This window comes from Mesocricetus auratus, unplaced genomic scaffold (genome assembly GCF_017639785.1).
Source record: "Mesocricetus auratus isolate SY011 unplaced genomic scaffold, BCM_Maur_2.0 Super-Scaffold_100676, whole genome shotgun sequence".
Classification (NCBI taxonomy): Eukaryota; Metazoa; Chordata; class Mammalia; order Rodentia; family Cricetidae; genus Mesocricetus; species Mesocricetus auratus.
Genome location: NW_024429266.1, coordinates 62,564,708 through 62,587,139, shown reverse-complemented (window position 1 = coordinate 62,587,139; position 22,432 = coordinate 62,564,708). Strand labels below are relative to the sequence as shown.

The 22,432-nt window shown below is 41.6% G+C and overlaps 1 protein-coding gene across 4 annotated transcripts in view; it reads right to left on the bottom strand.

The window, feature by feature from the left end:
* Positions 1–22,432, bottom strand: part of Nckap5 (NCK associated protein 5) — an 831,052-nt gene that overhangs the window by 532,331 nt on the left and 276,289 nt on the right. For all 4 annotated transcript variants that reach the window (XM_040738960.1, XM_040738961.1, XM_040738962.1 and 1 more), the window contains one exon: positions 12,205–12,268. In XM_040738960.1, coding sequence (XP_040594894.1) covers positions 12,205–12,268 — 64 coding nt within the window. The remainder of the gene's footprint in view (positions 1–12,204; positions 12,269–22,432) is intronic.

Here is a 22,432-nt window from a genome sequence, read left to right as displayed (position 1 = left end):
CAGACCTACTTCCTGGAGACACACTCAAAAGACACTATGAAAGCAAAATGTTGAAATCAGCGTCAAACATCCCGGTGTCCATGGAGCCTAAAGGAATCTGATCACAAAGCTACCAATCCCTGGAACTGCGTGAGGAAATGTAGTAGTCAATGAGTAAAAGGACAAATGATAAGATTGCTAGGAAAGATGGCTGTAAGGTAGTCATGACACAAACGCTCCCATGAACAGTTAGGTTCATAATTCAACCTAAATCCTTATTAATGAGGAAAGAAAGCCTTAGCACAGAAATTAAGATATAAAAAAGAGCAACGTATAATACAATAGCGAAAAATTCACTACCTGAAACAGAGGCCAAGACACAGGATGATGAGCAGAGCAGAGGGAAGCAGCAAGGATGGATGAACTAGATGATAGAGTAATAGAAAATGAGCAGGAGACATGGCTCAGCTGCGAAGAGTACCTGATGCTCTTCCAGAGGAATTTGGTCCACTTCCTGTATCTGCATAAGGCTCACAACCATCTGTAACTCCATCCATGGGATGTAAAACCCTCTTCTGGCTGCTGTAGGCATCACAGGCCTGTGCCCATATACACACACACACATAGACACACAGAGTTACAGACACACAAGTAAATGATAATTGTTCTAATTAAAGAAAAAGTATACAGTCTAAACACAAAGAGAAAACTGACAGAGGGCAACAATTGAACGAAGCCTTGGGGACACAGAGGACCAAGACAAAGGGACTTCCCTGCCTTGTTTCAGAGCTCTTCAAAGATAAGAGAAGTGGTAGGGTGAAGAAATTAAGAAATAATAAAATTGCTCAATTAAAGAAAGAAAAGCAAACCCCACAAACCTACAGATTTAAGAACTGAAATAGAGCCAAGCGTTGGTGGTGGACACCTTTAATCCCAGCACTTGGGAGGCAGAGGCAGGTGGATGTCTGTGAGTTCGAGGCCAGCCTAGTCTACAAAGCAAGTTCCAGGACAGCCTTCAAGACAATACAGAGAAACCCTGTCTCGAAAAAAAAAAAAAAGAAGAACTGAAATAGCCCTCAAAAAGGTTTTAGCCCAAGATTCTTCACCCAGACACCTCATCGACACACCCTCCTGTAGAGAGTCAGACTAAAGGGAACAGAAATCTTCAATGGGATAGAAAAGCAAAGGCATGGTGGGGATACCCCTGACACAGCACAGTTAGAACGATAGGAAGTCTCTCATCAGAAGGAAGCAGCAAGGATTTTACATGGGCTGGGAAAAAGTATAATATCCAGAACTATCAGCACAGACTCATCTATCTAGTCAGAATACCCCTCAGCAATAAAGGGGAAAACAACAGAGCATCAGGTAAAGAAAGATTGATAATGTGTTGCCAGTAGAACAATCTTAAGAGATTATGTAAACAAAGTTCTCCAAGCAAAGAAGAAGCTAATGAGAAAAAAAAAAGAGTCAAGGGGCTGGGGATCTGGTTCAGTGGGCAGAAACACTTGAATAAACCCTGATGACTTGAATGCTATCCTTGGGACCTATACAGTGAATAAGAGAACAAAGTACACACAATTCAATTGTACTCTGACTTTCACATGCATTCCATAGCATATACATGTGCTGTAAACACACACACACACACACACACACACACACACACACACACACACACAAATAAATGAATGAAATTTTAAAACTAATCAATACAAAACATATTGAATGCCTACATGGAAGACTTGAAATGATAAAACTTTTAGAAGGGGCCAGTAAGATAGCTCAGTGGGTAAAGGAGCTTGCTGCTAAATTTGACAATCTGAGGTCAATCTCTAGGGCTCACGTAATGGAAAGAAAGACTGATTCCTGCAAATTGTCTTCTTGCCTACATACATGCATACATACATACACCACACCTACCACTGGAAATAAGTTTTAAACCATGGAGGAAATCTAGAAGAAAACCTAGGAAAACAGTTCTTCAAACTGCTGTGACTATCACATCAAACCTCAGCATCAGAAAGCACATATGAATGCATGAGAAGCATCAATTCCAAAGCATCTTCATGGTCAAGGACGTAAGCAACAAGAAGTCAGAGTAACCTCCATAAATGCAATGGTGGGGTGACTAATTGGATACTATTCTAAAAAAGATGACATGGAAATGCTTGAAGAGCCGGGCGGTGGTGGCGCATGCCTTTAATCCTAGCACTCAGGAGGCAGAGGCAGGCGGATCTCTGTGAGTTTGAGGTTGGGCTGGCCCGACAGCCTCCAAAACAATACAGAGAAACTCTGTCTCGTAAAAACCAAAAAAAAAAAAAAAAGAAAGAAAGAAAGAAATGCTTGAAGATATGGGGAAGGGATCCAGGATTATCACTAATCACTAACAAAGTGTGGGGGGTATCATCTCCTTGCTGTTATAATGGATAGGACCAAAATAAAGCAGTCAACATGGAGATGTATCAGATGTTAAAGTGCTTGTTGTACAAACACAAAGACTGACATCAGGTCCCCAGCACCCTGTTAAATAGACTAACATGGCAGTATGCACCTATGGTTCTAGCAATGGGGAGTCAGAGGCTGGGGGATCTTAATATCTCACTAGCCAATCAATCAGTATCAAGCTCAGTGAGAGACACTGTCTCAAAAAATAACGTGAGAAGTGATTGAAGAAGACAACTGATACTAGCCTCTGATCTACACACATTCACAGAGAAAGAGAGAGAGATGCAAGCACATACATGTACATACAAACATGACATCAACATAGACATATACTACACAAAATGATTACTTAAAAATAAGATACAGCAAGTGTTCATGAGGGTAGAGAGAAAAAACAAATCCTTGTATACTGTTGGTGGAACTGTAACTTTATGTGGTCCTTATATGAAAGAATGTGTTTTTTCTTCAAAATAATACTAATATTAGTACCACAGGACCTAGGAACCCTTCCTCAGAGAGAATTTCCAAATGTAATGAAGTTACATTTCCCACTCTCGCACGTTATGCATGTTATATGTCATAGCCACGATATGGATTCAACTTGTATCCTTTCACAGTTGAATGAATAAATTCATGTGTATGATTATTAAGAGTCCTATAAAAAGAAATGGATCTGACCATTTGTAACAATAAGGTAAAAGGGTGGATACTGGTTAAGTATAATAAGCTGGACACAGAAAGGAAAATATGGCATGATAACAGTTACATGTAGTACCTACACAACACAGAATATTATGTATAGAACAGTAGGCACCTGCAGTAGGGAAAGAGGGGATATGAGAAGGAACAGAATGGTACAAATCTGCAGTTTGGTTGGCTCAATAAAGCTAAGCCCCTCATGTGAAGGATGGGACCTGTTTTTTGGTAATATTCCACTGAAGAAGGAAACTTTACTAACAGACTTTGGGTTCTCTTATCAAACACAAACAAAGAGTAAAATGGAAGGTGAGGGAGTAGTGGGTGGATAGAAATCATTGTATTCATGCATTAAATTACCAAAGAACATATGATTAAAATTGTATTAAATGGGAGGCCACAGATGTTAATTTGCTTGTCTATAGCAACCACAAGGTATACCTTAACATCATGTTGTATATGTCAGGTTCAACAAAAATATAACATCATAGCAGAGAGTAATAATGTATAACCATCATTCCAGCACTTGAGAAATAAAGGCAGAAACATGTGGAATTCAACGCCAGCCTTCACCACATATCAAGGTCTATACTAGCCTGGACTCTATGATCCTGAGTGGGAGGGGAGGGGGAAAGCATGGGGGGGGGAGAGAGAGAGGGAGGGAGGGAGGGAGGGAGGGAGGGATGTTTATTACACAGACACCCTTCCCCTAGAAGAAGGAATCCTGGAACACCAGTGAGAAAGGAAAAGCTTGAATAAATGCAGTAAGCCTTCCTCATGTTTTCAAAATCATTTGAAAGTTGAAACAAAAATAGCACCACCATGTGATGTGTTTCTAAGTGTGTATGGAGGAAAATCAAGATATTTACATTATAAATTGGGGGAAGTAAAGGAAGAGACACAAGAATGTACCCTAGCTGAGCATGGACGAGCTATGTAAGTGAGGTTATACTCTGAGAAACACTAGAAAAGACATCCAGACAAATACATTCAAGGAATTCTATAAATAAATAAAAAGTAATCCTAAAAAGTGTTTCAACACCCACAGGATAGTAGTAGGGGAAAATGGTAAAATGAAAACAATAAAGAAAATGAGACATAAGCTATGACACATCAGTAACTCAGCTGAGAGTAAACAACCTCTGAACATCAAATTAAAACTCAGATTTGGGGCTGGAGAGATGGATCAGTGACTGGGGAGTGCTTGCTGCTCTGGCTGAGGACCCGGGTTTGGGTCCCAGCAACCATACTGGTGGCTCACAGATGCCTGTAACACTAGTTCCAGGGGATCCAATACCCTCCTCTGGCCTCAGAAGGCTCCTACACACAACACATAGAGATGCCAACACACATAATTAAATCTTAAAAACAAAACAACCACACACACAAATTGAATTATAGAATGGATTAAAACAACATGGTTCAGCTATATGATTCCTACAAAAAACTCACTGTAAACATTAACAGTAGGAGTATGGAGAAAGATTTATCATACACCATCTGGAAACAATGAAAGCAGGAAGGCATCCATTAACACCTTATATGGAGACTTAGAGAGGAAAAAATGACCAGAGGCAGAGAAAACACACTGTAGTTATCTCTGAGATGGGCTTACTCCACTTAATATGATCATCTCCAGTTGTGCCTGTTTCTGCAAATAGCATGACTTCATTCTTCTTTATGGTTGAAGAAACATACCCATTGCAGACATAAGGCACCTTTCCCCTATCCATTCCATTGCTGCTGAACACCCAACAGCTGCTGTGAACAGTGCTGAAGTAAACACGGTATGCATGCTAAAGGAAGTAAAGGAATAGAAGGCAGCCAGGACCTACGGTTGCTGTGTCATTTGGATGCATTCCAGTCTTTCAAGAAAAAAAGGAAATTTCTAATCGAATTGCTAATTATCTTTAAAAGGGTGGTTTCCTTCACATACCAATACTTTTGTAGAAAATTGAGCACACTGAAGATGTTCTTCTTATAAATTGAATTTATGGTTACAGTTGCTAAGGACAACCTGTCAGTGAATTCATTGCTCTCAAATAAGTATCCTAAATTAACATACATATATAACTAATCTATGAACATGTCTATATTATTTATGTATGGGTGTACACACACACACACACACACACACACACATCTATGTTCCCAGTATATACTCAGGTTAAAAAATGACAATGAGCTGGGCGGTGTTGTCACGCACCTTTAATCCTAGCACCCGGGAGGCAGAGGCAGGCGGATCTCTGTGAGTTCGAGGCCAGGCTGAACCGACAACCTCCAAAACAATACGGAGAAACCCTGTCTCATAAAAATGAAAAAAAAATGACAATGAACTATCCCTGCCTGTTGTGTAGCAGTTACCTTCCAGTTTGGTCTGTTTTCCAGGAAAGTTACTTAAGATGGAAGGAAATAACACAAAATAGCTTCAGGAAGTTCCTGCAAATGATCAGATTCACTAGGCCCTTCTTTCCAAGAGTAATCTATAAAGATTCTCAGAGTCACTCTCAGACAAGCAAAGCTACAAAGAAGCCCCTGAGATCAGCCAAGCTACCTGGAAGGATCTTAGGCTAGGTGATTCACCAAGAAAGCATGTTCTCCAACTGGCTGATCTGCCCACAGGCTGTGCAGTGCACTCAAGGTTCCCAGTTTGTGTGTTCTGTCACCTCTGCTAGGGGAAAGCTTTGGTGATGCATCTGTCTTTGAGTCACTTCTACTCTTGTAGTACCCACTCACCCATATTCCTGTAAGTCACCCATGATGCTCATTAGTTCACCAAATTGAATTTTGGTGATATCCATACTTTGGAAAGTCATGGGTTCCCTATCCAGGGTGACTAGGTGTGTGTGCCTCGTGTGTGTGTGTGTGTGTGTGTGTGTGTGTGTGTGTATGTGTGTGTGTGTGTCTGTGTTGTGTTCTGCTGTATTTCCCCAGGAAAAAGTGTGACACAACACTGCCTCCCAAGTCAATGAGACTAGCACCAGCATTAACTCTGATGGAAACAGTCAGAAAACAGTTACCCTGAACTTGAACTGGATCAGTCATTTAAGGCTGTATAGCTCCATTTACACCCCACTGAGCAACAAAGGGCAGGGTCAGCAAATACGATATTGTAGCTCGAATCAAATGCATTTTTATCTAATTGAAAACAATGTTTTCTTGTCAGACAATTGCTTTCTTTCCAGAGAGAGAGAGAGAAAGAGAGACCAACTCCTGCTGCTCCCCATCTTCTTTGTTTTCTGCCTACCAAGTCTCAGAAGATATGGGAATTAAAGTTCCGGATTCTGCCAAGAGAACTAGGGAAGGAGGGAGGCTCCATGGGAGGATACAAAGATGCCAGAGATACCCAGGGAAGGAAGATCTAGAGAGCATCCCCATGATGCTGCCAGGGACTGCTTTGCTCACCTCTGAACATAAGGGCTCAGTTCTGATCCTATGGCATCCATAGACTGAAGGTACCAAGTTACTAAGACCTGAGTCGAAGTCCTACGCTGGCCTGTGACCAAACACAGCCAAGTTCACAGAACTGTGAACACCATGGAAGGTGAACTCAAAAGAGGCCCATACTCACATGCAGGATCAGAACCTGCGGCACATATGTAGTGGGATTAACTTGCAGCCTAAAAAACAAACCTCTAAAGTCCTCATGTTTTTTCTTTAAAATTTTGTGAGCTAAAGCCTAAAATATCAAAGTCTCAATAATTAAGATGGATGGTGCTCCTTCTCACAGCGTCTAAAGCACTGGTTCTCAACCTATGTGTCCTGGCTCCACGGGGATCAAACAACACTAAAAGAAGGACCATCAGAAAACACAGATATTCACATTATAATTCACAGCAGTAGCAAAAGTACAGTAATAGAGTAGCAGTGAAAATAATGTTATGGTTGGGAGTCGTCACAACACGAGGAACTGTATTAACGTGTCCCAGCATTAGGAAGGTTGAGAACTACTGCTCTAAAGATTCAATACTATCATCAGCAAACCGCAGGACATTTCTTCAGGAAACTGGCCAGCTGACTCCACTAGTATGGAGGAAATAAAGTGACTTGGAATTGTGGAAACCTCAAGGAAACAACAAAGTCACAAGACCTACACTACCTGATTTTAAATCTTACTGTGCAGTCACAGTAATCTAACATCCCAGTGTTCTCAAGTGAGAAAGAAACAGAGGAAAGAAACAAAATTCATAGTGAGGGCGCAGCCATAAAGGGCTCTTGCCTCTTTTACAGAAAACCTGGTGACTCATAACCACCTGGAGCTCAGTCCAATGGAGTAAGTCTGTCTGTCTGTCTGTCTGTCTGTCTGTCTGTCTGTCTGTCTATCTGTCTGTCTGTCCCTCTGTCTGTCTGTCTGTCTGTCTCTCTCTCTCTTTCCCCCTCTCACTCTCTCTCTCACACACACAAACAAACAAATACACACACGTACACACAAGAATGAAATACATTCTTTTACAATGAATTTTAAAAGTCACAGTCAGGTACAGACTTGTATGTGTACAAGGAAACGGTTTTCTGCAAATTTTGCCATGGAAACTCACAGGAAGTGCCTGTTTTGCACTGTCACAGTTGTGAGTATAGCTACTGTTTGAAGTGCATGGCAACCCACAGCACAGATCACAGACAGCAGTGTTTAAGCACCTGTGGATCACTGACCTAAGTACATCTTGTTTCCATGCAGAGGAAACACAAAGCAATGTTTATAAACACAAAGTAGGAAAAGTTCTTCAAATACAGAAACTACTGATGTTAAATTCTAAAATTCGATATTAAAATGTTCCCAGTCATCCATGGGTACCGTTCTCACAAGGGGGTGGGCAAATGAAAGGCTGGAAAATTGTGATGGGACTTGTACAGAAAAGAACACAAACGACCTATACACTTGTACAAAGAGCTGCTGTCAGTCCTTCAAACAGACAAAACAATCAACCAGATGTGTGAGTGGATAACAAGTGGACTGTAGGTGGGCAAACCCTCATCATTAAGGAAACTCAAGTCAAATCACAATGAACCACTGTCACATTAACTACCACAGGTACGCTACAGGAGACCGACCTTCGGGAATGTTGGCCAGAGATCAATCCACAGACCTCTCCATGGTACCGTGTGTGCTACAGTGCATGTTGGAAGGCATGTCTATGATCTCCTTACACCATGTGGGCTCTGGGGATAAACTCATCACAATTGGTGGCAAGCACCTTCATCTACTGAGCCCTCTTGAGATTGCACCTTGGTTTCTTTTATTTATTTATTTATTTATTTATTTATTTATTTATTTATTATTAAGTATATGGTGTTCTGTCTACACACCAGAAGAGGGTAGGTACCACATCTTGTTACAGGTGGTTGTAAACCACCATGTGGTTGCTGGGAATTGAACTCAGGGCCTCTAGAAGAACAGCCAGTGCTCCTAACCTCTGAGCCATCTCTCCAGCCCTGCACCTTGGTTTCTAACACAGGGTCTCTTACTGGACAGGCCAGAATGGCTTGTCAGTCTGACCCTCCTGTCTCTACCTCCTCAGAGTTTCTATTATAGCCATGAACCAACATGTCCAGCATTTTATGTGGGTCCTTGGGATTGAACTCAGGTCCTTAGGCTTACATAGCAAACATGTTAATAAATGAGCTATTTGCTCTAGCCCCTAATTTTCTTTATAAATGTTTTATGAAGCCTTTGTTCACAAACTGGGGGACAGTGATAGTTTCATCATTTTCATACTGTGTCATCATCTTTAATTCATTCCTTTTCCCTACTGTACCCCACCCACCCACTCACCACTGCCTGCTCCCCACTCTGGCTGACTCCCCCCTTTCTTCCAGAGACTGTACTTCCTTCTGTCTTCTTCCCACATGTATTTCATTTACCTGTACTATAATCTCTCTTATTCCCACCTCATGATTCCCTTTCCAGTTTCATAACACACATACACAGATGCAAACCAATGCACATATGCACAGAACTTTAAACAGGTTCTGCATTTAAAAGGAAATGGTATTTGTCTTTGAGTCTGGATTACAATGATTCCCAGTTGTATCAATTTTCCTGCAAATGTCGTGATTTCATTTTTCACCACAGCTAAAAGAACATTATGTATGTGGAGGACATTTTCTTTATCTGTTCATCTGCCAACGGTCATCTAAGCTGCTTCCATTTCCTCACGATTATGAATAGTGCAGCCTGGTGTGCAAATATTCGTGTAGTGTGCCAACTTGGGTGTTTTAGATACCCCAGGGTGGGGGAGTTGGGAAGGTGTAGTGTCAGCCCCTTGAGGACCTTCCACACTGACTGTGGCAGTGGCTGTACCGACTGACATTACACCCAGCAGTGAATAAGTCCTCTCACATACCAAACTATACTTTTTAGGGTGAGTTTCCAGGGCTAGAAAGATGACTCAGTGGTTAAGAACACTTACTACTCTTGTAGAGTAATAATAGCAATAAAGTAATAGTAATAGTAATATAGTAAAAAATAATAAAATTAGAACTCCCAGCATTCTAATGATGGCTGATAACCATTCATAACTCCAGTCCCACTGATCCAATCCCCCCTTTCTTGCCTTCAGTTACCAGGCATTTCTGTGGTACACGTGAACATACATTATGCAGTGGCTCTAGCAGGCCCAAGCATGGCAAACATGGAACAGATAGATTTGCCTTACCCTTCTCCTCCATTTCCTCTACCTTGCTAAACAGTTACTTTCCTAAAGCTAGCCTCCAAGGTCTATTCCATTGTTCGGTCACTTCCTCTTCCTGAGGCTGACTACCAAGGTCCACCTACTAATGTACTGAAGCCCAGCCTCTGTCCCTTGTCTTTTTCTGTTACTCGCTGCCTTTTGTCCCTTTGTGCTGAAACTTGGTCCTAGAGTATCTTATGCCTACTTATAGGTCCTTTCAAAAGTAATATATATACATATACATATATATATGCATTCATTACACATGAAACACTCATACACATAAAATAAAATAAATACATCTTTTAAAAAGCAAATGCCACCATTCTTCTCATTTTCTATGTACAGGATGACCTTTACAGGGTTTTCAGTGGCAAATTACAAGTAATCCTGTCAATGACCAGGCTTGATGGGAACATTTGTAAGATAATAAAGGTCATACTCGGGGTTCACTGTCTGGTGAATGATGTTGAGAATTTAGCTAACATATATCTCATATGTATGTATGCATGCGTGTATGTATGTACACAAAATTTTTAATTTCCCATTGAATGTATAGTCCCATACAACAGTAAACAACAGTTAGTATGAGGTGAATCCAGACTGGCCTTACCCCCAAGTTGGGGTTCAGAATCCATGTATATGTATGGTTCAAATTGCACACATGTGTTAATCCCTGCTACCAACAGGGAGCCTTTCTGCATGAAATGCAGAGTCCGGCTTTGAATTGTAGATCACAGATGGGTCAGGGTAAAATCTTAATAGAGTCTAGGATTTAATTAACAGTAATATAACATTGATATCTCTGTTATGCTTGATTATGCCACAGTCAAACAAGATGCTGGTATTGGGGAGAAACTGGATGAAGGGCTACAGGTGTGTGATGTTTGCGTAGATGTAATGATATTAAAAAATGAAATGTTTATTACAAAACAAAAGTAAAAATCGCTTGGACTATGTAAGAAGCTCGCATGGCTAGGGCTTGCTATGCAGCCATGGGGACCTGAGTTCCACCTCAGAACCTAGCTATAAAACCAGACATGGTGATGTGTGTTTATAATCCCAATGCATGGGAGGTGGGAACAGGCAGATCCCTGGAGATTGCTGGACGGCCAGCCCAGCCTACTTGGTGAGCTCCAGCCACTGAAAGGCCCTGTCTCAAAACACAAGGTGAATGTCATCTGGGGAATGACAGACAGCAGGCTTATTCTCTGCCCTCCAGAACCATCTACAATATAAGGAGTAGAGCAGTAGAGAAGGCAGGGCTCAACACTCAGACCTTTGTGTTTCTCTGCGTCATTGCTCAGAGATAGTTCTGAGTGGCTGCCTCAAAATGTTTACATTTGCAGGTTCTCTCTGTATTCTGATTCCTACCACAACAAACTGTGATTTGCCTTCCCAAATTACGCTAGCACATGTCTGGTCCCCTGTGCCCTTCAGATACATTCAGCATCTAGCCTGCAGCGCCAGCCTCTTGCATTCCCCCTCAGGAGACGCACAGGACCAGTAACTTCCAGCAATTTCTTCCTCTTTTTGGTGGATGAACTGTCACTTAGCTCTCATGGAATCAAACGGAAGCAGCCTTCCGGGGCTGCACACAAAGATGTCCCTTCCTTTTCAGAGAACAGATTCTCCTGCTGAAAAGTCACACACCTGCCCCTGTCTTGTCAGAAGAAGAGCAAACTAAGACAGGTGTTCTGTTTCCTTCTCAGAGATTGCAATGGCAGTTAATTCACATAGATACACAGGCTCCCGGGATACCCAGTCACTGCAGATGTTACAGTAGAAGCATCCAGGTGGGCAAAGACAATGGTCTATAAAATGAAGTTCGGGTGGACCCAAAAAATTGTATTGATTCTTTTATACCATTCAGAAACACAAGGAAACATCAATTTTCTTAAGAAGTCAAGCTGGAAAGTGCAGGGTGAAATACCCTGTAGATACTAGGGAGGGAGAAAGAAAAAGGCAATTAATTACATTAGAAAACACCTCAGGGTTCCTTCTGTAATTTGTTTTGTTTACCTTGGAATAACTGAGAGGGTTGAATGCTATTGAATTGGCCTCATCTAAAAATCTAAATTTGTACATTTGCAGACTTGACACTGACAGATGGAGGCCTGGCCATCCGATCAGGATTTTTAAAACACAGTCTTCCACCCTTTGAACATTTGAATATTATTTCAAATCTGGTCTCGGGGTCTGCCCATCTGTTGGTGTCTCTCTGCCGGCGTCTCTCTCACGTTCCATGGCAAAACTAACTAAACTGAAACAAATACCACATTTATCAAAGGCATAATCATAGAGTTGCCTACACCATACACAAATACTTGGCTCTGACATGCTTTTCTGGAACTGAATGGTTTTGAAGCCAGAGTTCTCAGGACCGGAAGAGAGACGAGTCAAGACTCACCATGGCCCCTTGGTTTGTCCTTTGGGCAACTTCTCTCTGCAGCCTGGCCACAGCCAACTTCTCCCTGAAAAGAGAAGGAAGCATGTGAGTAGGTGACGATTCCCAGGGCTGAGATGCTGGGAAACCTTCCTCTGAAATCTCTAGAGCCTCCACATCCTTTACGTACCTCCTTCCCTCAACTATATTTAATGTTAAATATTTAAAGAGATTGGTCACTGGAGCGTCGTCTCTATGAAGCATCATGACACCAGCTCCTTTACTTTGGAGTTCACAATGGAGGAATACATACTGAATGTTAGATTAAGCAGTACTCCACTAAGCTCATTGGCATATGTCCTTTGTCACTTAATGTTTCTGAGGCTATTTCATTAGTACTTCAGTATTGATTTTGTTTACAGATTTTTAATTGTTTTCTCTTTTCCCTCTATAACCAAGCTGAATTTTAAAAAGCAAACAAACTATAACTCCACTCCATTCTTGAGAAAAAGAAAATCATTTGTAAGCTTGCTATATAAAATGAGCTATATTGGTCATTTTGCTCATTCTATGAGCCTGGCAGTTACTCCTACTATAGAAGAGGAAACTGAGGGTCACAGAGGCTATGGGAACAACTAAGCTCTGAGCTGGGATATGATAGGATCAAGTGTTGTGTTTCTTTATATCAAAGTCTAATGTAAAAATCTACATAGTTTTCAAGACCTAGGAAAAGTTTGAAATGTAGATTGAAAAATCGGATCATAAGTCAATGAGATGGCTGAGAAAGTATCAGTGCTTGCTGGGAAAGCTTGAAGGCCTGAGATCCACCTGAGACCTGTGGGACTCACAGGTGGAAAGAGAGAACTGACTCCTGAAAGCAAGCCTGTGACCTCCCGTCAACATGCCCAAAACACAAGAAACAAAGACCTGTTAAATCAGGTTTAGTATTCATACTTCATCTTAACTCATTACACTTCCAGTATATATACTACTCACTGAAATGTTAAGAATGCTCGTGATAATACATGCATTTTGAACAGCTTTTCAATTTTTTTGAAGCAGTGAACAGGTGACATCGAGGTAAAGAGCTGCTTCTAGCCAGCACCAAGCCTCAGTTTAAGTGATAATTTCCCCTGAAATCCCTCCCCTACTAGTGTGATGAAAGTGTTTGAGTGGCACTTCATCCTCCTTCTGCTACAGCTGCAAGTGAATGCAGAGGGAGCTGCTCTAACCCCACCTTAGAAGATGTCTTGCCTCCAATGGCTGTGACACACCTGGCCATCCCTAAACAAAGAAACAAACCCAACTTTCCAGGCTAAGGAGGGAGCCAGTCAATAATGGGCTTGCCATGCAAGCATGAGGACTTGAATTGGAGTCCCAGAACTTATGTCAAAAGTTGGGAGTGATGCTATGTGCCCCAGAAGCCAGCTTCTGTCCATAGCTCTACAGAATGCCCTCCCTCCAGCATGCTGGAATGTTCGCTGGCTTATCAATCGTGTGCAGTTCTTGTACAGACAATCACAGCTGCTGTGAGTTCATGAGTTCAATCATCCTGTCATGTCCAAAAAAAATCCCATATTTTTTCTTCTGGTTTTCTCTGGCCTTTGACTATTAGAATTTTCTTTCCCTCTTCTATAATGATCCCTGAACCTCGTGTGCATGTGTGTGTGTGTGTGTGTGTGAGAGAGAGAGAGAGAGAGAGAGAGAGAGAGACAGAGAGACAGAGAGACAGAGAGACAGAGAGACAGAGACAGAGACAGAGACAGAGACAGAGACAGAGACAGACAGACAGACAGAAATGTCCCACTATGGCTCAGTACTCCACTGACACTTTTTCTCTAATTTGGGCACTGACTGCTACTTACTGCCCCAAGAGACTTCTTTGATGAAGTCTGAGAGCTGCACTCATTTTAAGACAAACTCAAAACAGGAAGCCAGGAGCTGTTGGAGGAGTATACCTGGGACAAGTCAGGGGCAGAACTGGGCAGGGGTTAATATGATCAACTACACTGAATACACATATGAAATGCTCAAAGAAGTAATAAAAATGTTACAGAAAAAGAAGAAGCCTCTGACCATACAATCCAGAATGATGTCCCCACAGAAAGAACCAATGTTGCAGGGCTGGAGAGATGGCTCAATGGGTAAGCAAGCCACTTTCTGGGTAAGCTTAAAGACCTGAGTTCAAATCTCTAGCATTGATATATACGTGTCTATAACTCCAGCTCTACAGGGGACAAAGGCAGGAAGATCCCTGGGGTTGGCTGGCTGTCATCTAGCTCGAGAATGAGTGACAGACCCTGTCTCAAGAGAGAATGATAGAACAGGACAAGGGGCATATGTGTGGCCTGGCACACACATGAGCAGATATTACATGTAAATATGTACACACAAGAAGGAGTGTCGCATCAAAATATGCTATGCGTTTGCAGGTACTTGGAAGCACTTATGTCAGAGCAACCTTTGCTCAGAATTAGAGCTTAGGACACAATATGTAGGCGAGCATCAACTCCAGGGAAAAAGGAAAGTTCTCCACACAGGCAATATTACAATTCAAATTCAGCCATGAATGGCTGAATTTTAATCAATTAACACAACAATTTAGAATTTAATGAAAGATTAAAATGAGAAGCACCAAAGGATGAATGCAACAGAAACCCTTAAATCCTGATCTAGCCAGGAAAAAAACTGTCACCACTAAAACAAAGGAAATAATCAAGCTGTGTGGAAGAGGAGACAGCATCTGTGGTAAGGTCTTCACTCTTTCTATACATTAATGATTGTGGGATTGAGTAATGAACTCAATGAAGATATCAGAAACAGATCAGTCTCTTTCACCAATCATCTGTTTCCCCTGGACTTCCTGGCACACCAGGCCTTCCAACCTATAGTTCCAAAATGGCTGTGAAGCTGGGACCAGCTTCTTTTTCATGCTAACTGAAGGTCCTTACAAACAGTTTTGTGTAAAATAAATAAATAAACAAGCAAACAAACAAAGAACGCCTGCCTTTCAAGCTCCCCACAGCCAACGTGCGTTCATGCTCGAATCTGAAGGGTTTAGCTTACCTGCTGACAACAGACAACTGCAATTTGTTAAGTCCTACAAGGCTTCAGTACTTACAAAATACTCCCAAAGAGAAGATGGGGGCTGTGTTCTTATGTGTGATGAGTGGAGAACATAGACTCAGGATTTTACAGGGACTTTTGGTGCAACAGAATTGATTACAGAATTTTCTAGAAACAACCTGACACTCATTAGTGTCTCTAAAAGAGATCCATGACTCAAACACAAACTGAGCAGAAAGGATGGAAGCTGTCATACTTTCTGCTATTCACTGGGTAGATGGTGCCCCATGGAGGCGCCCTGAAGGCAAAGTAGCAAGAGCTCTAAGAAAGATGTGAGCTAATGTTTGTACTTACTGTTGAGTCCTTACAAACAGCTCCATATTGTGGATACATAGAACAGGGTGTGTAGTTGAATGGGCCATGCCACCTCACATCAAACAAGCAGTTTCAGACCTGGTGTTATAATGTTACTATGTTGCAACGTATTACAGATTCTGTGCTTTGATGGAAACATCAGACAACGTATGATTGTTATTTCACTTTTCCAGAAAAAAAGGTGTGCTCATAAATGCTTTTGAAAAAATAAAGTTTAAAAATATTGAGGACATTGAGGATCCAAAGCCAGCTTCTTTAATGTGGAAAGGATAATGTGGTATTAAAATGTCCTGCAATACCCTCCCCTGCATATACAGGTTCATGTTAGCTTGGGGTTTCAGTTTCAGTTCCTATATCCCAAAGTATTTAAAACTTTACAATGTGTGTGGAACCTAACATATATGTCCCTTATGTGTTATCAACTTGACAGAGCCTAGAAACAGCTAGGAAGAGTCTTAATGATTGTCTACATAACTCTAGTCATGTATGTAGGGGATCGTCTTAACACAGGAAGACCCAGCATACTGTGGGTGAAACCGTTCCCAAGGCAGAGGGTCCTGAACTGTACAAGAGTGGAAAACTTGAGTGGAAGTGAGTGAGTGAGTGTGCATGCATGTTTTCTTGATTCTGACTGAAGATGTGATGGGACTCACCGCTTTGAGATTCTGTCATTGTAACTTCTCTGCTAGGATGGAGTATAAACTGAAATTTTAAGTCTAATATACTGCTTTCTCCCTAAATTGATTACTCTCAAGTATTTTAGCACAGCAACAGAAATGAAACCTGAACAGGGCATATCTATCTTTAACTTACCTAGAGCAGTCTTGCAACAGAAACTACATGATCTAATGATAAATTAAAATTCTAGTTCATTCATCAAACATTAATAATTTGTTTTAGGCCTGGTATTAGCTATAGTATTGGGAAATAAACACAAACAAGGCAAGCCTAAATTCAGCATGTATATAGGGCATGCAACCAGAAAGAATGCCTAACATGTCAGAGCACAACAGCATTGGGTCCAGCACTAGAAAGCTAGGCTGCACAATGAATGGTAAGGGTTGGTATAGGGCTCAGACAGCAGAGTACTTGCTCCACTTGGACAAAGCCTTGGGTTCCATCTATAGAGTTGAATAAAATGGGCATGGTTGGGTACATCTGCAATACCAACACTTTGGAGGTAAAGGCAGAGGGTCAGTAGTTAAGTGCCATCTTTGGGGTACATAGCCAGTTGGGGATACTGAGACTCTGTCTCAAAATAAATAAATAAAATTATAATTCTATTATAGGCTAATATATACATATCATTATTAGATATAAACAGAGTTTTATTTTCAATTGTATGTCTGATTGTAGGTGTGTACATGTGCATGTCAATACTGACATAGCCTCAAGGTGTCAAATCCCCTAGAGCTGGAGAAACAGGTTGTTATGACTCATCCAACATGAGTGCTAGGATCTCTGCAAGAACAGTCAAAGTTTTTAACCACTAGAGCGCCTCTCCAGCACCAACAATCAAAAATTTAAACAAAAATAAAATGTTTCTATCCTTTAACAAACAGAATTCATGCTTGGCTAATAAAACCGAGCGTCCAGTGTGCCCATCTTTGCTTCTGTGATGCTGTGATGTCACATGGGGTAGCCTCCGCCAAGCCACTACTATGACAGAAAAAGAGCAAAAGGGGCACACTGTCACAGCTTTGCTACATAAGGAGTTTAGCCCCATATATCCTCAGAAAGGGCAAAGATCCTTGAAGCAATCTGAATACCTCTACCTGGAAGAAATGCCCAGGAGTCATGTGAAAACATGGGATGCTTGAGCAGGCCGACCAAATGCCTTGTCTCCCACTAGTCAAAAGCTTATGAGCATTATACTTTTTACCAATCCGTAAATCAACAATACATTGATTTAAAGTCACATTTAAGCCTGTGTCTGTGCATCTGTGTTTGTGTGTTTGAGTGTGTGTGGGTTCTTGAACATTTGAAAGTCAGAGGTCAACCTTAGATGCCACTCCTCGGATACCATATACCTTACTCTTCTACTTTTCTTTGTACTTTAAAGTTGTTATAGAATTTCATCCATATGCATGCTTTACAGTATTCCATCCCTTTCTCCTCACCAACCCTTCTAGAGGGACCTGAGAAACTCCCCAAACAACAGAGCCTATTTCTGTATCCCTCGGCTGCCTCTCAGAATGTAAAGGTAAGAGTTCTACACTTTCTTCAGACTGAGGAACTTGAGGAACTGAGCTGGAACTGGCCTGGAAGCCTCCTCTTTTAGGACTAGCTCTCACAGTATCCGAAGACGTGGTGCAAGCTGCCAAGTAAGAAAAGCAATCCACAAAATTAAACAATGACTCATCCAGCAGGATGTCCCAGTGATGCAACAGTGGTACCTTATTCTGTGAGGCAGCCTTTCTCCATATCTGAAGACTTACTGAGTAGGTTATGCTGGCTGACCACCACTGACTCTGCCCATTAGGACTTGTGACTTCAAGCACACAGTTACACACCTGGGTTTGGTTTGGTTTGGTTTTGTTTTTGATGGCCTCTGAAAACTGATGGCCCTCATGTTTGCAAAGTAACATATAAGAGGTTCACATAGGCTGGAAAAATATCCTCACACCCCTTCTTCTCACCTTTAGGCTAGAGTCCACATAGAGAGCTAGATATGTTGGCATGCATTTGCAAAGCTAGGGCTGGGGATACGGATTCAGGTGAATACCTGGGGCTCACTCTTCAGATAGCCTAGTCTGAAGATATCCAGGCCAGTGAGAGAGCCTGTCTCAAAAACCAAGGTGGAAGCTGGGCGGTGGTGGCACAAGCCTTTAATCCCAGCACTTGGGAGGCAGAGGCAGGCAGATCTCTGTGAGTTTGAGGCCGGGCTGGACCAACAGCCTCCAAAACAATACAGAGAAATCCTGTCTCGTAAAACAAAAACAAAAACAAAAAAAAAGCAAGGTAGATAGTACCTGAGGAACAACACCTGATTATGATCTGTGACACAGATACACACAGACACACACATACACACCACCAACAACAACCACAGCTAACAACAAGTACTACCACTAACATCACAATTACCACCAAATCCCAAGTGCCAATATTCTCTGTAGTGCAGAAGCAAAATGCAAATCCAGTTCCCCACATACACGCATGCTCAGCCATGGACTTTGTTTCAATCAACACTCCTTCCTAATTTCCCCATGAAGATGCTGCCAAATGCCTAGAGGGAAATTAGACAAATGACTGTTTTCATCTGTGCCTTGAGGCAGGGCGTTATGCTCTAAAATCTTGGGGGGAAAGGTTCAATTCATCATCAGCCAGCCGTGTTTCTAGCAGAGTCCCAAGAATAGGAGCCCCAAGAATAGGAGCCCGGTGGCGGTCTGGTACGTGTGTAGACAGAACAGGTTTGCTCTCCCGAGGAGTCCAAGGACCATTATCTCCACACACAGACATCCTGGGGAGTCACCCGCTGCAGAGGGCAGTACAATGCCAAGAGGCAGGCGCACCTGTCGCTTGGGCAGATGGGGAGACCAGTGGCGGCTTTCCCTGAGTCAGGGCTAAATTAATTAGCCTTCCACAGTACTTCATCTCATTATGCAACTCTCCAGATATGTAAGGGGAGAACAGATTTTAGAGAAACTTTTATAAAGCACAGCACCGATCAAAGAAAACTCTACAGCTATTTTTTCCATTTCTTATTTTCCTAAATTCTTCAAACCACCATAAATCACTCTTTCAATTCATGTTGGGGGAATCTTTGTATTTATGATACATAAAAGTGGAGAACATGTTATAAATTTGCAGACTTTCACAAACATTGTACACCACATACTGAACAACTCAACAAGTTGATTTCCAGACACTGATTTTCAGTAGCAAACAAGAATTTAGCAGCATTATGTTTGCTGGTAAAGTTGTAGCCTCCATTCTTACCAAATCAGTAGATGTTTCCACCCACACAATTTTCCATGTTTGAATACACGATAAATAGAAACAACAAAAACTGGAATCCACAATTTAGTAGACTGCTTTGTGATAGTAATCAAATACAATTCTCCTTGGAGCTACAGAGATAGCTCATTTGATACACCAGGACCTGAGTTTGATTTCCAGAACCCACCTAAACAAAACTGGATGCAGGAACACACATTTACAGATCCCAGCCCTGGAGACAGGGATAAGTGGGTACCCAGGGCTCAATCGCCAGCCAGCAAAGCAACTCTACAAGCTGCAAACCACGACAGACCATTTCAAAAATAAAAGGACAAGGTGGATACTGCCTGAGAAATGACAGCTGAGATTGTCCTCTGGCCTCCATGCGTGCGCGCGCACACACACACACACACACACACACACACACACACACACACAATCAAATCCTTATTCCATATATTCATTGCCAAGACTGTCCTTCCATTCTCAATGACTAAGATGCAAATGACATCTACACTTCCATTTATTAACTCATTCATCCAGTCCTCCACTGAACCACCTATGATATTACCACTCTCTCCTTATCTATTTCTCTTCCCTAATAGGCTGTGAGAGACGAGAGCATAAACACACTACATGAATAAATGATTACAATTTGAAGCAAAAGTTGTCTTCTAGGCCCAAGACCCTATTACAAGCTACCTTCATCCATATTCAGTATCAGACACTGGTTCCATGCAAAGAATGGCAACCAATAGGTTTCTATAGGCCTAGAGAGTAAAGTGGTTGCCCTCAGTTTAAATCCACAACACCCAAATAAAATCTGTCTATAACCCTAGTACTGTGGGTGGGATGGGGTTTAGGCATGAAGATCCCTGAAGCTCACTGGCCAGGAAAGTCTAGCCAAATCTAATGATCTCTAGGTTCAGTTAGAGATCTTGTCTCAAAAAATAGAGAAAACAACAACAAGAAACATGAGAAAGAGTGATCAAAAAAGATACATCATGTTAACATCTGGGCTTGCACAAGAGGACACACACAGTCATGTGCATATGCACATCCACACACAAGAACACACACTCATGCACAACCCCACACTCATATGCATACACCCACACAAGCCTATACGTAAGCCACAAAACAGAGGCTAACCCCATGCTCCTAATCTTGACAACTGTGCCAACGTGAGCACACAAGAAGAAAAGAGCCTGCACACGTAGCATTATGTACATCCTTAGCATCACCAGCATCCTTGATGGTCCCTTTTAAAGGATGCAGTTAATTTATCCATCTGTGGCTTCTCCTTTTCTTTCTACTTGTAAGTGTTATCTTTCCCTAGAATAGCTTTTTATGCTGAAGTGTTTGATAAAGTTAGAAGGGCCTCCTGTATGAACATAACAATGAACTGAAGATAACTCCCTTTCTCCCCATCTCTCTCTGGGATAGAATGCAATCCCAACAACCTCCTACCAATGAGTCTGCAAACTGCACACAAGAGCAAACCGACCCCCACTTGGAGATACAAATCACTTGTATTAACTGTTGTGCCAATCTCCCCCTGACAGCAAACACTAGTCAATGACTTCAAATAGAGCTCCTTGAAACACATACTTTATGAAACATTAGAGGACCAATTAATTTCTTGAATTAACTTTTACTTCTGAGAAATGCTATTTGTAGACAAGGGTTTTTATGTTTAAATATTAAAATAAACAACTTGGAATTCCCTATATTTTCTTACATCTTATTTCTTTTTAATATTGAAATTCAATAAAATTAATAAAACTATATCTTAAGATGTTCCGTCATCTCCCATTGGTTCTGACAATATGCAGACTGATGGGTTGTATATAGCTGAATAAAGAATGGATGGGGCTTCTTCAGAAAAACACATGTTGTCTCCTCACACATGAAAACAGCCCTTATGTGGCAACTAATTGAGTTCGCCATGGCTTTCAACTATCAATGGCCTTGAAATTTCATTCTGGCTCTGTTTTGATTGAAGGCCCCACGATGGTGTCTATGCAAAGATTCAAACCATCTGTGTAGCCTCAGGACAAGGAGGCTTGTGAGTTTGGAAATGAAAAGGCTTCAGGACATCTACTGAAATTCTGATGGACAGTAACAAGAGTCTGTGCACCAAATTCCCTTCTCTGGCACAGTGAACCATGAGACTAAGAGTTTATTCTCATAAAAACGGTCATGCTAAGGCAAGATAGGGAATACTGTTGATTCACTGCCTGAATATTCTGCCTGCTGGGCTGGAGGTACCTGTTACACTCTGCAGAAGGTTCAGTGAAGTCTAAAAGTCCACTTAGAACCCTGAAGCATCCTGTCCAAAAAGACACAGTGTGTCCATGTCTGGTGTCATGGGCTGAAATATCCCAACCAATGTAACAGTTTTCATTTGAAGTCCTAACTGTAGGACCTCAAAGTTGACCTATAATGAGACAAAGGACTACTAAAATGATCATATTAAAAGAAAATCCTTAGAACGAACTTTAGTCAAGCATGAATTCAGGCCTTATAAAATGGGGAAATTTTGTAATTTCCTCACATATTCACTCTCACAGGAAAAATGGCATGTTAAGAATCATGTGCACTATGATGGGTTGTCTACAGCCTCTTAAAACCAAGAGATTGACAACAAACCTTCAGGAACTCAGCAAGAAGCAAGGAGCACATTGTAAAAGCACTTGGAATAGGCTAGCTGTAGGACTACAAGGCAATCCATTTCTATTGTTTAAGGGTCCTTGTCTCAGGCACCATGTTAGGACAGCCCCAGCAAACCAACACACCTCGGGGGAGGGGTGAAAATCTATCAACTATATTCATTTGTATGAAATCCATCTCTCTGAATATAAGGTAA